Source organism: Pelmatolapia mariae, linkage group LG15 (assembly GCF_036321145.2).
Source record: "Pelmatolapia mariae isolate MD_Pm_ZW linkage group LG15, Pm_UMD_F_2, whole genome shotgun sequence".
In the NCBI taxonomy this organism is placed as follows: Eukaryota; Metazoa; Chordata; class Actinopteri; order Cichliformes; family Cichlidae; genus Pelmatolapia; species Pelmatolapia mariae.
Genome location: NC_086240.1, coordinates 14440322 through 14460979, shown reverse-complemented (window position 1 = coordinate 14460979; position 20658 = coordinate 14440322). Strand labels below are relative to the sequence as shown.

General features: G+C 40.1%; 2 protein-coding genes across 11 annotated transcripts in view; one reads left to right on the top strand and one right to left on the bottom strand.

Moving 5' to 3' along the window:
- fndc1 (fibronectin type III domain containing 1) overlaps positions 1 to 5277 on the bottom strand; it is a 39730-nt gene extending 34453 nt beyond the window's left edge. For both annotated transcript variants that reach the window (XM_063496165.1, XM_063496166.1), the window contains exon 1: positions 5179 to 5277. In XM_063496165.1, the coding sequence (XP_063352235.1) occupies positions 5179 to 5251 (73 nt within the window). In that variant the 5' untranslated portion in view covers positions 5252 to 5277. The remainder of the gene's footprint in view (positions 1 to 5178) is intronic.
- Positions 5278 to 9107: 3830 nt separating this feature from the next.
- The window catches only part of otofa (otoferlin a), an 88071-nt gene continuing 76520 nt past the window's right edge, over positions 9108 to 20658 (top strand). For all 9 annotated transcript variants that reach the window (XM_063494602.1, XM_063494607.1, XM_063494600.1 and 6 more), the window contains exons 1-2: positions 9108 to 9457; positions 14797 to 14855. In XM_063494602.1, the coding sequence (XP_063350672.1) occupies positions 9376 to 9457; positions 14797 to 14855 (141 nt within the window). In that variant the 5' untranslated portion in view covers positions 9108 to 9375. The remainder of the gene's footprint in view (positions 9458 to 14796; positions 14856 to 20658) is intronic.

Sequence of the window (20658 nt, the reverse complement as noted above, 5' to 3'; positions counted from 1 at the left end):
CATAAAATCTAAATTCTGATGACTAAAAAACAAAAATATACCAAAACTTTATTGGGAGAAGTACAGAACTGACCAATTATTATATTTTCATGGACCAATGGTAACAAACAATTTCTATTATTTCGAGAAAAATTTTTTATCCACCCAATAAACGCTGATCTAATGGGCCTATTCCAACTCAGGTCTGCTGTCCACCAAGTTCTCAGGGAAATCTTAGCTCTAAAATTCACTGTGTACGCTGTGTTATCTGTCTGCTGTTTGATCCAGAGCAGGTGGCATGCACTCAGTTTTTAGTGAAATCAGCTGTCTGTAGCTGCTGCTATAAATTTGAGAGCAGCAAGAACAAACCAAAACTGTATCATAAAACACCACAAACAGATTCTCCTTTCAAAGATGCACAGCCATTAATGCACTCTTTCTTTAAAAATATAGCAGCTTTAAATCGAAGGATCATAATAACATTGGAACATTTGCTAAACAGATGATATGCTACAGTCATGATGTCCTTGGCTTTCCCCTGCAGAGGTTTACATGAGCACTTTTGGTTTAGTATCATCACAAATTCACCTCTCCCAGCTGGATCTTCACTTTTTAACATTTAGATATAATTGCTACTTAGGCCTTCTGAGCTCTGTTATCCAGATGGTCACAGCTGTTCATAGCCCTTTAGCGTTGTTTCAGCTTAAGTAGGACTTTATCGTGTGCTGAAAGATCGTCTCGTATTTATTTTTGCTGAGTTCAGCCATCACCAACTCCTGAGATAATGGCTTATATCATTTTGTGATCTAAGTTAAAAAAAAAAACACACACACACACACAGTCGACTCATTATTTCCTCATTAATTCAGTCTTACAGTGGACTAAGCTTCATCAGCTGTGCATGACAATCCCCACTGACACAGGCTGCTTCTAATAAGGCTGTGTGTTACATAGGATGGGATCCTTTCCTCTGTCCAGACATCGCTCCTTTATTTGGCCTCTCAGGAAGTTTTTGATCCAAGGGCAAACCAGATTAAATCAAGACGTCTTCAGAGACAGCAGTTGCACAAATGATATCCAAGAATAAACACGTTGGGAAGAAGCTGAGCAATAGTGGCTGTACCAATCCTAATCAAACAGAGCAAGGCTTGCTTTCAGGGAGTTGCCATGGGAGACTGGAGCAGTAATATAATAGCACTGTCTGTGCTGTGTTTGTGAATGTGAAATGGAAAGATGGATAGAGTATGATTGAGTTAGACAGTGGAAAGTATTAACTATGTTAAGAATGAGGGCAGGGCCTGAGGTCATTATGTCACTGCCTTTTTCATTTTTATGCTTGTGTGTCTAGAAAAGCATGGGCCCTTGTGTTAGATGGATACAGGACGTGTGGTACGCATGCACCCTCGAAGAGTCACAAAGAGGTACGCACACACATGTATGAGCATGTGTAGAAGCACATGGAGGTAAGCCCTGAGGTCAAATGACTGCTGCAAAACTGTTCTATAAAATACTTGTGCTGGAGCACCTGCAGTCTGCTCTGCTTTTACAAGAACACCTTTTTTTTTTACCTTACCTTGCATCAAAATCACAGGTCGTGACCTCTCATTCACCCCATAACAATTCGCTACTAATGTCTAATAAATGTCACTTTCCACAAACTCCCATCAACAATAAGAATTGCTAGTGAATTGCCAGATGAAGGTGGCATGGACATATCTGCTTTGCTATAGGTTTTTAATCATTTTAGTTTTAGTTTTGCACATGTGTGTTGTGGGTATATGAGCCTTTTATAGCACTAAAAACAGTTAAAACTCAAGATTGAGGTGAAGTCCAATTGCTCAACTGTATTTTTTTTTAAGTTGCTTAAAACAGTTTTGGAAGATGTGCTTGGACCACTCAAATAACACAAAAAAAGAAAGAAAAGAACATTTTGAACATATTTTGGGTTTATTTGTCCATATCTTTTTGCTTTTTTCTGAAGTTTCTGATACCACTTAAATAAACACCATTTTATAAGCAAAAATTTTGCATTAGAAAAAAAAGAGTTAACAACAGCGTGCATTTTCAGAAACAATGTCCCATTAACTTTTGATAATCAACAGAGCATGCTGTGAGCAGTTGTTACTGAAAGGCTTTTCTGTTCACAGTGGGTTCTGTGTTTTATACAGAATAATTGAAAAACGCATTCTGAAAAGATGCCGTTGAATGTAAGTTTTAAATACTGAGAGAGCACCACAAACAAATTATCTAAACTGTACTTGGCTGGAGGCGAAAAATTGCTGTAAATGGTGTAAAATTGTGGCGAAAACCACCCAATTGTTGGAGCTTGTGGTAAGTTGGAAGAGGTGTCTTTTGCATTTGTGCTCTGCTTAAAAGAATACACGGATCGACAAAAATCTGCAGATTAAATTACAAGACTAAGAAACCTATTTTCGTGTTTATGTGTTCAGGGACCCGAGGGAGTTAAATAACACAATATTTTCTTGCTTCTCTTGTCTTTAGATGTTTCAACCATTGGATAGAGCTCGTATCGCAAGTGTTTCCACATGGTGTTTAGACACGTGTGTAATATCGGTTTTCTTATCCAAGTCACTGCCGGTTTTTCCCAGAAAGCCACAAGATTACTCTAAATATCGTTTTCTTTGATAGTTAGTCTTAAGAAAATAAGTGGAATTTGCACGTTTAAAAGAATTCAGATGCCTGTGTGAACATACATTCATCTATGTGGGAGGTGTGAAATCTTGCCCAGTGCTACATTACTCTTTTTACCAGTTCACCACCGCCTCACCTCTAACGACCAGTAAACTCTCTCCTGCAATCGACTCTGTGATAAAGCCAACACACCAGACTGAGACTGTGCCCAAAGTTTATCACTGCTTTCTGACTGCAGTCAGTCACACCAATCGCTGAACTGTCTGACTTTATGCAACCAGTTTATTGTGTTGACTTGAGCTTAATTTGCCACTGAATTGTGACTGAGGACAGATTTTATTTGAAGCGACAGCCTCAATTGAGTAAGCGCTTAGCTTTGGGCAGGTTACACGCATCCATATAAAACGTTTATGGCACATGACATCTACAATCAGAAGCAGGCCAGAACATTTGGGATCTAACAGCATATTTAGCTTTTCTGTGCTGGTGCTCAAATGTGACTTTGCTTTTATAAAAAACCTTTTTAAAGTTATTCTAAGCAATTATTCAAAGCAGTTACTGATGAGGTCTGATGCCTCATAGTGTTAGTTTATTGTCTATCTTCTCGCAGCACATCTAATATGCTCAAATCAAGCTTTGACAGGGTGCTCGTAGGCCAGGTGGTACTTGTTAAAGCAAGTGGAACGGTGCCCAGAGATGACATCATGACACGAGACATGCTGTTGCTGGCAGGTTTGATATGCAGCCGAGGTGCAGGTGAGCAGGGGCATAGGGTCAGGTGATTAAAGATTACAGAAAGCATTAGCAATATTAGAAATATGCAGGGGGGGGGGGGGGAGCCTCTCAGCAAGTCTCTATTTTCCTGAAGTAACAAAGTTGAAGTTATGAAACTCCTCATCCTAAAACTCTTGCATGTAGCCTCCCTTGAAGAATCCTGACATGTGAACTGGAGCAGAGTAATGAAATTCCAGTGACCTGCAAGGACATGATTCCTTCTCCTCACTCCCTGTCCCTCGTGCTCTCCACACAGTTCGTGTAAATTCCAGAAGTTGATAGGCAGATTTCGTTTTTCTTGCACTGCCCCTGCGTAGGTGTTCAGATATCCCCACGAGCTTACTCGTCCTCTTTTGTGAATAATTTCAGACTGACGGGCTGATGATATGTGAGCAGAGAAAGTTAATGAGTAACACTCTCCTCTCTCTTAACAACTACTGTCGAGATGCCCGAGAGGAAGCCATTTAACTCGAAACTGGTCCAATCTGCTGCAGCAGTGAGCTGTAGCTGCAGTGGCTCCCAGGTGTAAATGTGTGGAAGTGAATAAATGTGACGCTCTGAAAAGACTTCCAAAACGATGGAAAAGAAAATGACTCAGAGAAAGGACCACAATAAATGGCAGCTGCCTATATTCAGTGAAAGCAGTGATCTCATGCGCTAAGCGCTTACATTTGAGAGGGAGGCATATAGAAGTCTACAGATCAACTGACAAAATAAGTAAACTGAATAAAATCGAGGAGGAAGGGGAGGGTGAAGGAAAGTCTGGCCTTTAAGCCCAAGCCAAAAAGATTACCTTTGTCCTCTGTGAAACTCCTTGGGCTTTGTGGCACGTTTGATATTTTGAATGTTTTCACTGTCTGGAGGATGTTGAATACTTTCCCTGAAAATTGATTTTACAAACAGCACTTAAGAAACTTCAAAAACATATGTGCTGCTGTGGTTTGCACTCTCTGTGCTTGTCAAAAATTCGCTGCACATCTGATATATCACTGCGCCTTTCTAGTAAAATCCTGCCAGCCTATGAATCAACAAAAAACCTGCATAGTCTCCTGGGTTCAAAATCTGCTTCACTGTCCAGCCATTCCTGACTATAGCTGATGGATGATGTGAGCTCTCAAATCAACTCCTTCACTTCTAGTCACTAATCAAAGTCCACTTTAAAGCCATTTATCTCCACATTCAGCTGAATTAGTTCCATATTTAATATGCCACCACTCACAGTATTTCATGATGTCGCCAGAAATTTGTCATCATCTCCTAACCATGCATCCCAGTTACTTTCGGATGTGGCCACTAAGGAAAGGACTTGTTCCATAACTGCTCGGTCCTGCATCATAGTTTCCCCCCACAAAGTTTCATGGGTGAAAAATGCTGTCACTTCATATTTTCTCTAATAGCTCTCATTTAAACGAAATCGTTCACATCTGATAATGACTCAAACTGCACGCTTGAAATGAAACGTCCCAGTGAGTTAAATATGATGCACTTAATCTACTTTGTTTTCTGCAAACTGAACAGACGTGCACACATGCAAATACCTGCATATTCTAGGATTCCTTTTGTTTAAACCTGTTAATATGAACAGCTTCTTTTGAATGCATTTTAAATATCCAATCACAAGGCACGTGACCTCTTTGATATGTTCAACTTTCTCTTCACGAGTGGACAAGAAAGCAACAGTACCTGGATAATCAAAGAAAACAAGTATCAAACTGCTTTACAAGTAAGTGCTCTACTTGCACCTGCTTATGAAAGAGCAAATCAACGTTTTACCTGCCCAGCTGCATCCTGGCCCACAAAGCGTAAGAAATAGTGCCACGAGCGTCCTGCCTGTGGCTAAAGCCATGGTGAGTGTGGCGAACTACTGCTGTGGTGCGACGCACCAGCTGGATGCAGAGGGCTGGGACACATCAGCCCTCTTCCCTCCCATCTGCCGATGGGAATGCTGCACTTCGCCGTGAACTGCCTCTCGTTTACATCGGTAAACCTGCACACAAACACACTATTAATGCCTTATTAGTCGTTTGTGATTTGAAACAAGTATTTCGAGGCTGCTTTTCAAATCATAAAATGTTATGAAGAGGAAAACTAACTAACTAACTAACTAACAAAAAAACCCAAAACAAAACCAAAACATACAGACTGAGGCCAGAGTGCTGATTACAAACATGGAGACTTAGATATTTTTTTTCTAAATTCCATGAAGTTAAGCTAATCATTAATTTCTGGATAAAATACTAATATGAAAGAGAGAAAATGAGAAAATGTCTCCCTCTGGAGGTAACCAGGATGATTGCATCCAAAGCTTTAAAGGCTAGAAGCAGGTATAGAGATGGAAAAAATGGGAGGACTTGAGAAGTACTAGATTATAACAGATTTACGGATCAGTCATTTATTAAAAGAAATAAAATAAAAAAAATAAAGCCAATATCTACCTTTTAAACCTCTATGATATTCTCAAGTTTCGTCTATACGACTATCAGTATTATTCTTCCAGCCCACCTGATCCACCCCAGGATTAAACCTTCCCATGACACCATCCGTGCACCAGGTGTGAGAGAACAGAATCGTGGGCCAAGTAAAATTCCAGCACATGATGATCTAATCAGTGGAGACAAAGTTCATAATTACATCAATTTTCCGAAGAATTAATTTAACCACTAGATGGAGCAGTGTTGTTGTCAATAAAAGGAGGCATTGAGGAGAAAACTGGAACTAATTGTTGAGTAGTGTAAACACTGACCTAGTAATACTATGGCTTATATCCACTGTTGTTTTGGATATAATCTGCACCGTTTGCCTTTCAAAAAAAAAAGAAAAAAGAAGGTGTGATGTCATGTTGCAGTAAACTGATTTATATCCATTTTTCTCTATAACTGAACTATTAATATATACTGTTTATTTCTTTTCCGATGTGCCCACCACACTGAAGTCAGGAAGATTTTCTACTCATTTTTTAAATAAGAGAGCTTCTCTGATTTCTTAGAAATCTTCTGGGTTCTGCTGTAGATTCCCTTGACCTTTAATGTTATAACAGCAAATGTCCCGTACGGCCTGCGACAATATGGTAGCAAAACTGACTGAACTAACAGTTATTTTAATGAGTGTCTCCATTGGTATTGTCACGAAAACATCTCTATGTCCAGCTGTACCAGCATGGGCCCAGCCAACAGTTTTCCAACAGTTCCCTCTGCTGGCTAAAGCTCATATCACTACTGGAAAACAATGTCGATCATTTGCACATGACTTAATTTATGAATGACTTTGATGTCTTTTACATCAAAGTTATTCATCCAGAACCTTTCTAACACAGGGTTGGACCCCCTCCCCCGAGGAAAAGACAAGAGAACTAAAGGGTTTAAGCCAGGGACGCGGTTTTTAACCACACTTTGATATTAGGAAGCAGTGGCACAAAAATTCAGATTTAAAAAAAAAATTAGAATAATAACAAGAAGCAGCTTTGATGTCTGCAGCGCTGCCGGCTTTGGATCATTTGCACAGATTAAATTGGGTTTTTTTCAGTATTAGTTACTTTATTACTCATCTCTCTATCTCTCTCATACATGAGTCAGTGCAAACCGCAATACATAATTTAAACAAAAGATACTTACAGACTGTCCCTCATTCACACCAGAGAGAGACTGTACTTCAGCCTATGTGGTAGAAAGGTGTTTTCTCTTGTTATACACATGCCTGAGGCTGTTTATGCCAGGTACTCCCGATTACCTCAAGTGAAGAGACAAGTTTTTGTTTGTTTGTGATACAATACCTGGCCATCTCACCAGATTCATTGTATCCACATAGACTCACTGTCTAGTAGGGTTTATATCAGTAGGTGTTAAAGTATAGTGTGTGTCCCAGTTCTATCATTATTGTGTCTTTACTTTGTTGATCCTTTTTGTCATTTATTGCATTATGCTCTAAACTGAATTCTTTCATATCTAACTTTATTTAAAACACAACTGATTTGTGTTTTATTACAGAATAAAGGATGGCATGTTGGCTGGTGTGTCTTCTTTTGGAATCTTTATTTTTCTTTGTACAAAGATGATAAATTAGGGGATTGTTCATTTCAGTCTGCTGTTGCCTGTGTTTTCCATAATTTTTTTGAAGGTGCTCATAGATACTCCCTAAAACTGGGTGTTGTAGTCATCTTTTATACCTCGTTTAAATCAGTTTAGACTATGATGCTGTTTTCTCAGTTTATAACACAGCATATGTGTATTTGTTTGGAATCCATTCTTAGCAGAATATTTGACTCTCCTCTGACAGAAGTTGTCAAAAACTCAGAGTGCTGAGCACTGCTCCTGGGATGTTAAGGACCAGAAGCATCACAATGCTGTCACAGGAACTCCTGCTGCTGCCTTTGCAACCAGAAAACAGTGGCATTCCTGAAGAAACTCACAGCTCTAAAGTTTTGGTTTCATGCTGTGAGGAACACTGCATGAGCGAGCAGATGTAGAGCTCCTCTGCTGTTGTTTGCAGACTTACACATCTGAACACTGCATCAAAACAAAGGTTTTCACACAGTTGTACTCTTGGTATCTTTACAGTGATACCCATTACTACTGAATGATAGCTATTTTTCAAATCCAAAAAGAGGAGCCCAAAGCAACCTACTGCCTTTTCATTTCTCGTACCAAATACATATATACTCATATTCCACTTCATTGGGTACACCTTGTTAGTACTGGCTTGGACCCTTTTTTGCCGTAATTCTTCCTGACATAGATCCAACAAGCTGCTAAAAAACATTCCTCTGAGATTTAGGTCCATATTGGCATGCTAGCATCACACAGTTACTGCAGATTTGTCAGCTCCATGCCCCAATCTACCACCTCTCAAAAATGTGCTATTGGATTGAGCTCTTGTGACTGTGGAGGTCATGAGTATAGTGAAATCACTGTCATGCTCAAGAAAAAAGTTTAAGGTGAGTTGAACTTTGTAATATGGTCTATTATCGTACTGGAAGCAGCCATCAGATGGTGGGTACACTGTGGTCATAAACAGATGGACATGGTCAGCAGCAATACTCAGGTAGGCTGTGGAGATTAAGCAATGCTCTTGTGGCACTCAATGGCCCAAAAAGCTAAATATCACAGAGACATTACACCATCACCTGAACCTCTGATACAGGGCAGGACAGAGCCATGCTTTTATCGTGTTTACGCCAAAGGAGCAGTACTTAATAAAGTGGCAGGTGAGTGTGCTGGAGTAGATTTGAAGCTGGTGGTAGGTAAGTCAACATGTTTCTGTTGTTTGCGGCTGTCCTGACGCCTCTTCAGCAGGAACTGTTGGCCAAAGGTCAGAAAAGGACAATGTTCACCTCACCTGTTCGCCATGTTGACCCACAGCTATACTAAAGGGATCGGGGAGTTGCAGTATAATGTGGGCGTGGCAGCAAACCGTTTGTACCGTGCAAAGTTTATTGTAACAAGATTATCTTTTTATTTCAAAGTAAAATGCATGAAGTACAGTAGGTCTAGATTCATGGCTAAGCGTTTTTATTAAAAATGTCTCTCAAACAGCCGTAGGGTTTTCCTCCGAATCCTAAGCCTGGTCTGCGTTTTTTTGTTTTGTTTTGTCCCCCCGCAATTAGAGCATCATCTCTCTGTAGTTGAAGCCCACCCCCGCCCTTCCTGCGCAACGAGCAGAGTAAAACCAAGAGCCAGCTCAGAGATGTGCGATAGATCCAGCAGCCACGGAGCACGGAGTAGGAGGAAATGTTAACTGAAGCCTGTGATTAATTCATTTTTGGTTTTTGGATTATTTTGTTTGTTTGTTTGTTTCTTTTAAAGAAACGCACCTAAAGTATTCATGTTGCCCGGATAGAAAGCGATTTTTGGGTCCACCGACTCCAGCCCGCAAAGAAAGGCTCACCAAGACATCATTAAACGCAGATTGCACCAAATTGATTCAAGTTTTATCTGTGTGGAGTAAAATTACTCCCGCCCCCACCAGACTGGACTAATGATGGCTTTAATGGTTCACCTGAAGACGGTCGCTCACCTGCGAGGGAAAGGTGACAAGATCGCCAAAGTTACATTCAGGGGTAAGGATATATATATATGTATATATATATATATATATATATATATATATATATATATATATATATATATATATATATATTATTCTTCTGTATGTTGAAGCCGTGTGTGTTTGGAAACCGAATCGCGCTGTGTGCTGTGCCCTGATTTGCGTTTCGTTACACAATGTGATGAGAGCCAGTCAGCCGCTGCATAAAAAAGTTGGAAGAGCGAGAAAAAGAGTTTAGTTGCAGGCAAAACAGAATAACTGGTCTATATCACAAAGAGAGATCGAGTATCCAAGCCTTACGTTTTATTTCATTATATTCGTTAATATGGTAAAATACTGATAAATTAAATTCTGTCTTTTTTCCTTTATATGTTATATACATCATGTAAAGTACTACAAAAAATTAATACAATTTCTGCCAAGAATGGTGAATGTAAATTCAAAGCTTTTATCTCTTCTATTTTTTAAGTGCATCATAAAAGAGGAAAAAACACCAATCTTTCCCGTCACTGATTGTCAGTTATTTTATTTACTTTCTTTCAACTTACTAGAACAATGTGGGTAAGAGGCCAGTGTTGACTAAGCTGATGGCATCGATTGCTAAAGATGTGGCTAAAGATGGAGTTTTGGGAATGTTCCGTGTAAGATCTTTGGGGTAATAACCAATTCACTCAAATCTAGGAGTCAGAATTGTAGCCACGACCTTGCACTCTCTCTCAGAGGAGATGAGAAGACGAAATGAGTTTTGGAAAAAAGGTTTTAGTTGATTTATTCATGTGTTTCACGTGCTTATCGTTTGCTTTCCGTGTGCTGGGTGTGTGAGCAAAATAATGTGAAAGAAACTGAGACAGGAAGGAGGAGCGGTGTGTTTTTCAGCACCCTGGACAGTGATTAGTTCACTGACAGGTGCTCTGTCCCTGTTGAAATCAATGCAGCATCACAATTGGAGAAGATGTTACAAGAGCAGTGCTGCCTCCTTTCCTCTCAGTGTGTGTGTGTGTGTGTGTATGTTGGGGGGAAAAAATGATAACTTCTAGTGCAGTGGTCTGTGCTGCAGTGATTGCACCAGGGTCTGGATAGTATATGAACAGTGCCTTCACAGTCAGTGACTGGATCGTCCGCTCTTTCCTCAAAAGTCCATCTGTCAGCAGTGTAGCTCCACTTCATCCATGTATAATTTTTTAAAAAGTTCAAGAAAATTTTGTGTGTATCTGTGTTTATTTGTATGTTTTAGAGACATAAATTAACCCCAGAAATTTCTGAGGGTTTTTTTTTTAAACTTGAGTAATTATTGAACCTTCTGACAAATAAAAAAGCAGTTAAATATCAGAAATTATTATGACTTTTAAAACTGAAAAAAATTTCAGTTCTAGCTTCTTCTTTTTTTTAATCTTAAACAATCAAATGCATATAAGGTGGTGAGGGGTTGTTGTTTTTTTTTCAAATCACACTGATGATGTAGAGATGTCAAAAACTCACAAGTCAAATTATGAGGCTCAGCCATTAAGAAAACTAGCCTTTATACTGGATCTACTTAATGTTGATGTTAAGGCTAAAAACTTGGTTTGAGGTCAGCAATTGGCTTTTGCTGATTTTCATTCATTCAAAACTCTGTGTGAGCTCTGAGGGTTTTCTAGTAAAAAAATGAAAAAACAAAAGAATGAGCAGAAACACAGCCAATCTTACGTATATAAGAAATACCACATAAAAGGTATGTAAATGAATTTTACCTGCACTAGGATCTTACATCTATTCTGCTACCCAATACAGTCCATGACCTGAGTAGGAATTTCCTTTGTGATCCTCTAGCATGAGTTTGTTGAAGTAAACAGATATGAAGGAATAGCAGAGTCACAGGAAAGGTGAAAGAGGGTGGCTGCAGGTATGGTCGAACATCAAGCCCAACATTTAGTGAATCAGTTTCATCCAAAAGCTGAATAATTGCATATTCAAAATTATCCAGTTAAAGAGTTCAAGCATATTTATTAATAGTCACTCAGCTACTGGAGGGGAAATTTCATTTCCATTTTTTAATCTTTTCATTTTTTCTCAGTCTCACAATTTCTTCTCCATTCTTCCAGTGCATTTAAGTTTAATTATTCATTTATTTGAGCTAAATAATAATTTTTTAAATACTTCCCAAATTTGTGTGTTAATCACAGTGTCTTAATCAGCTTTGCATCCCCACATATCCTTCGGCGCTGTGGGTTTTTGGTTTAGGCTGTCAGTGGAGTTTCCTGAGCACTTAGAGTTTAAAATGCTTCCTGTCTGGAGAGGAAGAGGTCTGCCAGGGAAATAAGTGCTTTGTTGCTTTGTGTAGCTGTGTATCAGACCTGCACTAAGTTCAGGAGGAGTTTGGGGCCATTTTTAATTACAGAACAGCTTCAGTTTATCTCTGTTTTTAGGGTGTCTGGTGTAAGAAACTCATTCAGTCATTCTGGCATTTCTTTGTACCCCAGCTTTCTGCTTGTTATCTAGCATCAAGGAAGTGTATGAGTATAAGTATGAATATGTAAATGAATATGTAAAATATCAGATATATTTTTGTCAACCCTTTGCTGGTCTTTTAAGGTCTCTATTTTTGAGGTATTTTGTCATCATCAGATGCTTAATTTTTGTAAGTTAGAAGAGTCCTATAACCACCCCGAAGCTAAATCAACATGATATCTCTGAAAGGGGGAAAAGGTGTAATAAAAAAAGCTTCAAGCCAGTGCAATAAAGACAGCTAATAAAAATGGATTAAATGGGACGTGATGTTCTATCTCTGATCTAACTTTATCTGGTTGTTATTATTTGCTGTCAGAAACAATAAATCAAGTCAAGTCCCTTCAAAGGAGCATCTTCAAAATGTAATTGATTTCCCGACAAGTCGTTGATGAATTCTGGTTATGTTATCGGCAGCTCTTGGCTTTATCAGAGAGCTGCACTTCGGCTGTTGTTGCTCTTCTTCTGAGTAGCCTGCAGCAATACAGAGCCATACTCCATGCAAGAATTAATGAAACCTTATCTCTGTGCTTTACAATATTAATTTTCAGTTCATTCACCCAGGCTGTCTTCCTCTACGTTGGCACTTATCAAACCTCTCTTTAACCTCTAGGCACTTAACACAGCCGCTTGGACAGTTTGTTTGTTCTTTTTATTACTCAGAGTCTTCCTGATTCACAGGACAGGAACAGAGCTTGGGGCAATTTCTTGTATCCTGCGGATATTTTTAAAATTCCTTTCCTCTGTGTAGCACTTTATTCTACAAACAGACACTTGGTATGTTTACTTTTTAAATTAGGGCACCTATTCAGCTTGTAATGCCACGTACTGCCCCCTAATGCACCGGGAGATAAGGTAAAATTAAATCTCAGTACAGAGCTGCAGAGACTAAAATACATTAAAAAAACAAATGTTTCCATGTTTCTACTCAACACTCGAGTTTTCTGCTTTAACCACATTCTTGCAAAAACTTAAGAAAGCCTTAAATGCACCTCTGTGCCCTCTTCATTCATGTGAGTTTCAGACTTACACAGTGTTCTCCAGCTTTCACTCTTTTAATTTTCATCTATCTGCTTGAGATAACAAAAAATGACTTTCTGTTCTTTCTTACAGCTCAGGTCCTTCATAGCAGCTCTTTAACTCTTTATCTTTGACTGTTTCATCAAAGCCAAAAGCCGCGCTGATTAGCAGAATGTTGTTTTAGTTTGGTGTGGAGCACCTTACATAAGTGTCACATGGTCTGCTTTTCTAAGCCCACATCTAGTTGGATGAAAACACTGGTATGACAGCAGTGCCGCTCTTTTCAATAATGTAGGAGGAATATTGTCTCTCTCCCTCTCCGACACTGAAGTGGTGTTTATTTTCTAAAATAAAATTCAAAGGTTTGGGGGATTTATAAGGTTCAAGAGAGTGTAGGAGTGAAGGCAAAGAGAGACAGGAACACTTGGAAGTGGGATTATAAACTAGAGTCCTATTTGTGCATTGGTAAAATTATAACGATAAGCTTACGTCAAGCATGACATCTTTAAAACCTGAAGGTTTTGTGCTTTTGAATGTGTGAAAAGATACTTTCTGCACTTATAATATCTAAAATATCTGAGCCTGGCAGAATGTATTTACTCCATTTACCCTCATTATTACAGCCAAACTGACAGGGACTGTAATTAACATTGTAGGTGTCTGTATGCGTTTGTGTGTCTCCCTGTGTATGGCAGCTGATGTGCCCACAAGCACACAAATAGACATCAACAGAGCTTCATAAAGGCTCAGATGCACAAAGCAAACTATCAGAACAAAGCAGAATGCACACTGTGGTGCAGGACCATTCATAAGCATCACAAAGCAACCAGGTGAGCACAACAACCAGGACGCATGAGTGAGTCAGGTTACTGTTCAATGAAAGGTTCCTTTCCCAATATAAACTCTGAGTAGACAACAGCTTTCATTGGCTGACGCACATACTTTTAGCTCTAATAATGGAAAAATATGATTTTAATTTATATTCTTTACATTCTTCTGCAGTCGCACAGTGAGTCACACTGTAGTCATTTAATTGTCTGCATTTCTTTTCTGCCTCTGGTGATTCCATGCAGCTGTTTCATATTTACATTTGTCAGGTACTTAAAGTATCATTTGTCTTTCCGCAGCTCTTTATGAGATGAGTAGGCTGATTTTATGTCACCCCATTTTCACTTTAATAAACGTCTCAGTGAACTGATGGATTCAGGTTGCTAACCTGCATCTGACAAGGCCAAGTGCACCCTTATTGAATTAAGTCGCTTGTAGAACCACCTTTAGCAATTATAACTTGAAATTGTTTTTTTCTGTATGACTATCAGTCTTTCACGTTGTTGAGAAGGAATGTTTTCCCACTTTTCTTTACAATGCTGCTTCAGGTCATTGAGTTTGGGTTTGTTTGTGCAGAGGTCTCCTAAGGTCCAGGTTTAGATTATATCTTGATTATTTTCTTTTTCAGCCATTCTGCTGTAGATTTGCTGCTGGATCATTGTCCTGTTGTGTCTCCAACACAGGAAAAGCTTTACATATTTAAAACATTTGACTCTAGGATACTTTGGTATACAGGGGAGTTCATGGTCAACTCCAAGTCCTGTGGCTGCAAAAAAAAAAACCCACATCACAGTGCACAGAGCTTCAATAATCACTTACCTGCTTGCTACTTTGGATAAAGTCTTAAAACTAAATTATTTCATAATTAATGCAGGTTTAAGTAAACACCAACTGACTGCTCTTTCTCATGCTTTGTACGTGCCCCATGCAGTAAGCCCACCCACTCAAAGTGGGATGACAGCAGGCACAATGGTGTTACTGAACCAGGTTTTAATGACTAAATTTCTCGTTATTTTTCAGGTCTGTCCTTCTACAGCCGTATAGCAGAGAACTGTGAGGAGGTGGCACACTTTAATGAGGTCAGTATCTTTATGTGATTTGTCATACAATAACCCGTGTCAACGGTGACCAATCAGCAATTATTAAGATTTAAGAATTGGTTGATTTCACTGGCTGCAGGTTCTGTTATTGAATTGAGGTGGAAAAGGTGAAAAAAGGCACATTGTGGGTAATGACTGAAATGATCACTGTAAGAATTTACATTTACATGAATAAAGTCAGGGCTCTGTGTGGTTTATCAGTCATTTGATGTTAATATCTTTAGGAACAGTTTTATCCAAAACATTGACAGCTGTTTAACAAAATCTTTATTTAATTCAGACAAAGTCTGGCACATTTTAAGGATGCTAGGCTTTATTTGAATTAAGTGATTCAGCTAAATTATTCTCACTGTACTGAGTACAAGTGTACAAGCCTGCTGTGTTTGTGAGTAAGAACTTTATCCCCCAAAAGATGCCAAATGAATGTCGAATGACATAGATAGAAATTTTGCCCTTTTTTGTACTTTGTCCATCTTTTCTCTACACCAGGGTTTTCAAAGTGCTTGACTCTATACCAGCATACAGAGTGCAAATAAAAGGTGAATACAAAGTGAAGCAATGTACATGCACAGAGCGTAAGAAACTGCTCTAAAAATAGAGGATGCATTGTTCAGTAATACCACTTCCTTTAAGAATGCAGTTGAATACTGTAAATGGAGATGCCTTAGAGGAAAACTGTTAGCAATGCAAATGTACATCAAAAAGTACAGTTATACTGTAAATACTGAATACTGTGCAAAAGTCTTGAGCCACCCTTCATTTATTTATATTTTGCTAGGACAATGGCAAAAGGGTGCAGCGATTTATTGAGCAAACACACAAAATACACTACATATATATATATATATATTAGGGGTGCAACGATACACAAAATTCACGGTTCGGTTCGGTTCGATACTTTGGTGTCACGGTTCGATATTTTTTCGATACAAAAAAATGTTCATTCTTTTTTAATTTGTCATTTATTAAAATTATAAATATATATTTTAACTCAAAAGTACAGTTTTTAAATTTAATGTTGCTGAAACAACAAAGTAATAAATCTATCTGATCGAGAAAACACTCATCTTTGGAAAAAGAGAGTTTATTACAGAGAAATGGCTCTTTCCAAAATATGGGGGTATATTCTCAGCAGCATATTAAACATATCAAGTCCCCATAAGGAGAATCATGTGCTAACGGCTGTCTAAATGGCTCGGGTAAAGTTTGTAGCATGCCTGCTTGTTGTTTTTGTCTGCTTCCACTTGTCTTTGCACTTGGATGATGTCAGAGTAAATGTGCAGTCATATTCGTTGTGTTCCCACTAGTGCTGTCAGCGTTAATCTCGTTGAAGTGACGTTAACGCCACAACACGGCAAATCTCCGTTAACGAGCTACCGCGGATCGCCCAGTGCGTGGGGCTGGACAGCGTCAACACGTTAACAAGCTAAGTGCGCTAACGCACTAGTTCCCACCAATGTAATTGAGCATTGCGTGGCACATCCGACATACTGTTTTACTTTTGTCCATGACGCGCTTACCTTCAGGGTCGTACTTCACATGAAAACCAAGATAGTTCCAAACGCCAGATCTGAATTAGGGTGGGGGAGGTTCAATTTGCCATGTTGCAATGAGCTTAACTTCTGTCTCGCTAGCTTGCGCTGCACTCAGTGGATCTGCGCTCGACAGTGCAGCCTAGGCGGAGTAGTCGAACGCAGATCCACTGAGCTCTCAACACAGACAGCATCGTCAGAAGAAAAGTTGATAAAATAAATTAAAATATTTGTATTGTTCGATACATATGCGTACCGAACCGAAAGCACTGTATCGAACGGTTCAATATCGATACGAGTATTGTTGCACCCCTAATATATCTATATAGATATAGATATATAGATATATATATATATATATATATGTATATATATATATATATATATATATATATATATATATATATATATATATATGCTAGTTAACGAGAGACACCCGGAATGGCTAACCGAAGGCCGGACGGTCCTGATCCTCAAGGACCCCCAGAAGGGACCGGTCTCATCCAACTACCGACCAATAACCTGCCTCAGTACTACATGGAAGCTCCTGTCAGGCATCATATCGGCTAAGATGAACAGGCACATGGGTCAATACATGAGCGGGGCACAGAAAGGGATTGGCAAGAATACCAGAGGCGCAAAACACCAGCTACTGGTAGACAGGACAGTGAGCCGAGACTGCAAGACCAGACTGACCAACCTGTGCACTGCCTGGATTGATTACAAGAAGGCCTATGACTCAATGCCCCACAGCTGGATACTGGAATGCCTAGAATTGTACAAGATCAACAGGACCCTAAGAGCCTTCATCAGGAACTCAATGGGGATGTGGCGCACAACACTAGAGGCCAACTCCAAGCCCATAGCACAAGTCACCATCAAGTGCGGGATCTACCAAGGAGATGCTCTGTCCCCACTGCTGTTCTGCATAGGCCTGAACCCCCTCAGTGAGATAATTGACAAGACTGGCTACGGATACCGACTACGGAACAGAGCGGTTGTCAGCCACCTCCTGTACATGGATGACATCAAGCTGTATGCCAAGAGTGAACGAGACATCGATTCACTGATCCACACTACCAGGCTATACAGCAATGACATCGGGATGTCGTTCGGACTGGAGAAGTGTAGTCGGATGGTAACAAAGAGAGGGAAGGTAGTCAGAACTGAGGGGATTGAACTACCAGAAGGCAACATTGCAGACATAGAGGACAGTTACAAATACCTGGGGATCCCGCAGGCGAATGGGAACCATGAAGAGGCCGCTAGGAAAGCTGCAACCACCAAGTACCTGCAGAGGGTCAGGCAAGTCCTGAGGAGTCAGCTGAATGGTAAGAACAAGATCCGGGCTATCAACACCTACGCCCTGCCCGTGATCAGGTACCCTGCTGGGGTAATAGGCTGGCCAAAGGAGGAGATAGAAGCCACTGACATAAAGACAAGAAAGCTCCTGGCCATGCATGGAGGGTTTCACCCCAAGTCCAGCACCCTGGGGCGAGATGGGTGTTTTTATATATATATATATATATATATATATATATATATATATATATATATACATATATATATATATATATGTATATATATATATATATATATATATATATATATATATATATATATATATATATATATATATATGTAAAGAATTCCCCCCTCGTCCCTACGGGCGGTTTATCCTTCAAGCTCGGGTCCTCTACCAGAGGCCTGGGAGCTTGAGGGTCCTGCGCAGTATCTTAGCTGTTCCCAGGACTGCACTCTTCTGGACAGAGATCTCCGATGTTGTTCCTGGGATCTGCTGGAGCCACTCGCCTAGTTTGGGAGTCACCGCACCTAGTGCTCCGATTACCACGGGGACCACTGTTACCTTCACCCTCCACATCCTCTCGAGCTCTTCTCTGAGCCCTTGGTATTTCTCGAACTTCTCATGTTCCTTCTTTCTGATGTTGCTGTCACTGGGAACCGCTAAATCAATCACTACGGCCGTCTTCTTCTGTTTGTCTAACCACCACTATGTCTGATTGGTTAGCCACCACCATTTTATCTGGAAGTCCCACAGGATCTTAGCTCGGTTATTCTCCACCACCCTTGGGGGCGTCTCCCATTTTGACCTCGGAACTTCCAGGCCGTATTCGGCACAGATGTTCCTGTACACTATGCCGGCCACTTGGTTATGGCGTTCCATGTATGCCCTGCCTGCTAGCATCTTACACCCTGCTGTTATGTGCTGGATTGTCTCAGGGGCATTTTTACACAGCCTGCACCTGGGGTCTTGCCTGGTGTGATAGACCCCAGCCTCTATGGATCTTGTACTCAGAGCTTGTTCTTGTGCTGCCATAATTAGTGCCTTCGTGCTGTCTTTCAGTCCAGCTTTGTCCAGCCACTGGTAGGATTTCTGAATATCAGCCACCTCCTCTATCTGCTGGCGGACATACAGGGGAGGGGCCTGTCCTTCCATGATGGTGCATCCTTTTCCTTCTCATTCTTGAGTTTCTGCTGCCTGAGGTATTCACTGAGCGCGCGGTCGGTTGGGGCCATCTTGCTGATGTATTCGTGGATGTTTCTTGTCTCATCCTGGACTGTGGTGCTGACACTCACCAGTCCCCGGCCCCCTTCCTTCCGCTTAGCGTACAGCCTCAGGGTGCTGGACTTGGGGTGAAACCCTCCATGCATGGTCAGGAGCTTTCTTGTCTTGATATCAGTGGCTTCTATCTCCTCCTTTGGCCAGCTTATTATCCCAGCAGGGTACCTGATCACGGGCAGGGCATAGCTGTTGATAGCCCGGATCTTGTTCTTATCGTTCAGCTGACTTCTCAGGACTTGCCTGACCCTCTGCACGTACTTGGTGGTTGCAGCTTTTTTAGCGACCTTTTCATGGTTCCCATTTGCCTTTGGGATCCCCAGGTACTTGTAACTGTCCTCTATGTCTGCAATGTTGCCTTCTGATAGTTTGATCCCCTCAGTTCTGACTACCTTCCCTCTCTTTGTTATCATCTGACTACACACACACACACACGCACACACACACACACACACACACACACACACACACACACACACACACACACACACACACACACACATATATATATATATGTATATACATATACTCGGCTATATCTATCTATCTATCTATCTATATCTATATATATATAGCCGAGTGGCTTTTAATATATATATATTTATATATATATATATATATATATATATATATATATATATATATATATATATATATATATATATATATATAAACTAAAAAAAACTCAAAAATAGGAAAGTGTTGTAATGTCATTTGAGTTATTTCATTTGTTGGCTGACTGTTGTGGATGTGTGATGATTTCCAGTGTGAACAATGTGAAGGCTTAGATAGAAATGGGCCACCAAGACCCCACTGTTGTCATTTCTTAATGCTCATGCAGACACTTGGATAGCTCCAGCGTGCCAATGCTAACCTCTAGGTTTACCATTCGTGAGTGGCTCTTCCCTGCACGTGACTGGCATCTCACCGAGTGGCTTTTCATCACCCTCTTCTGTTCGCTTATGGTCTGTCAAGGTTAGAGAGGCGAATCAGTGTTGAATAGTGTTGCAATTAAACTGGGCATTTCATGCTCCACTGCTTTAGTTAGAAGGGCTTTTTAAGGGACCACCTTTTTCCTATCTGACTTAGAGGTTTCTTTCATTTGTAAAAGAAAGTGTCACTGTTTTACTTTAAATCTAGTAAATTGCATTATTCTGAGCAGCTGCATTGCTCTGAGCGTCTCTTTGAAAACCCAAAGGATTTACCTGAGTCCCTCGGGTGCTGGTTGGTAAGTCTCTGATTTTGGTTGCTTTGAAATTCTGGGAAATATTCCCAATACTATTTCTGCAAGCTCCCATTGCACTGTGAAACCAGCATTATAATGAATTCAAATGTAGACTCGTGTAAAGGAGCAGAGAGGGGAAATAAGAAAGAAATGAAGGCCAAGGGATCAAGAGCGAGGTGCAGTAGGAAATCCACACAGAGCAGAAGCCAAAGAGACAGAACAGAGGTAAGGGATAAAGCCAAGGAATGAAAAATGAAAAACAAACAGGAAAGCACTCTCAAATATATACAGTACCTTCCCAGAGGAGGTTTTACATCAGGCTTTCAGTTTTTTTCTCATTTTAAGCTGCTGATTTTAACAGAGAAAAATGTTCTTTGTTTGATGGCTCACAAGCAGAGTGCTGCTTCCTTCCCTGATAACAGGGGCTTTTGTTTTCAGTCTAAT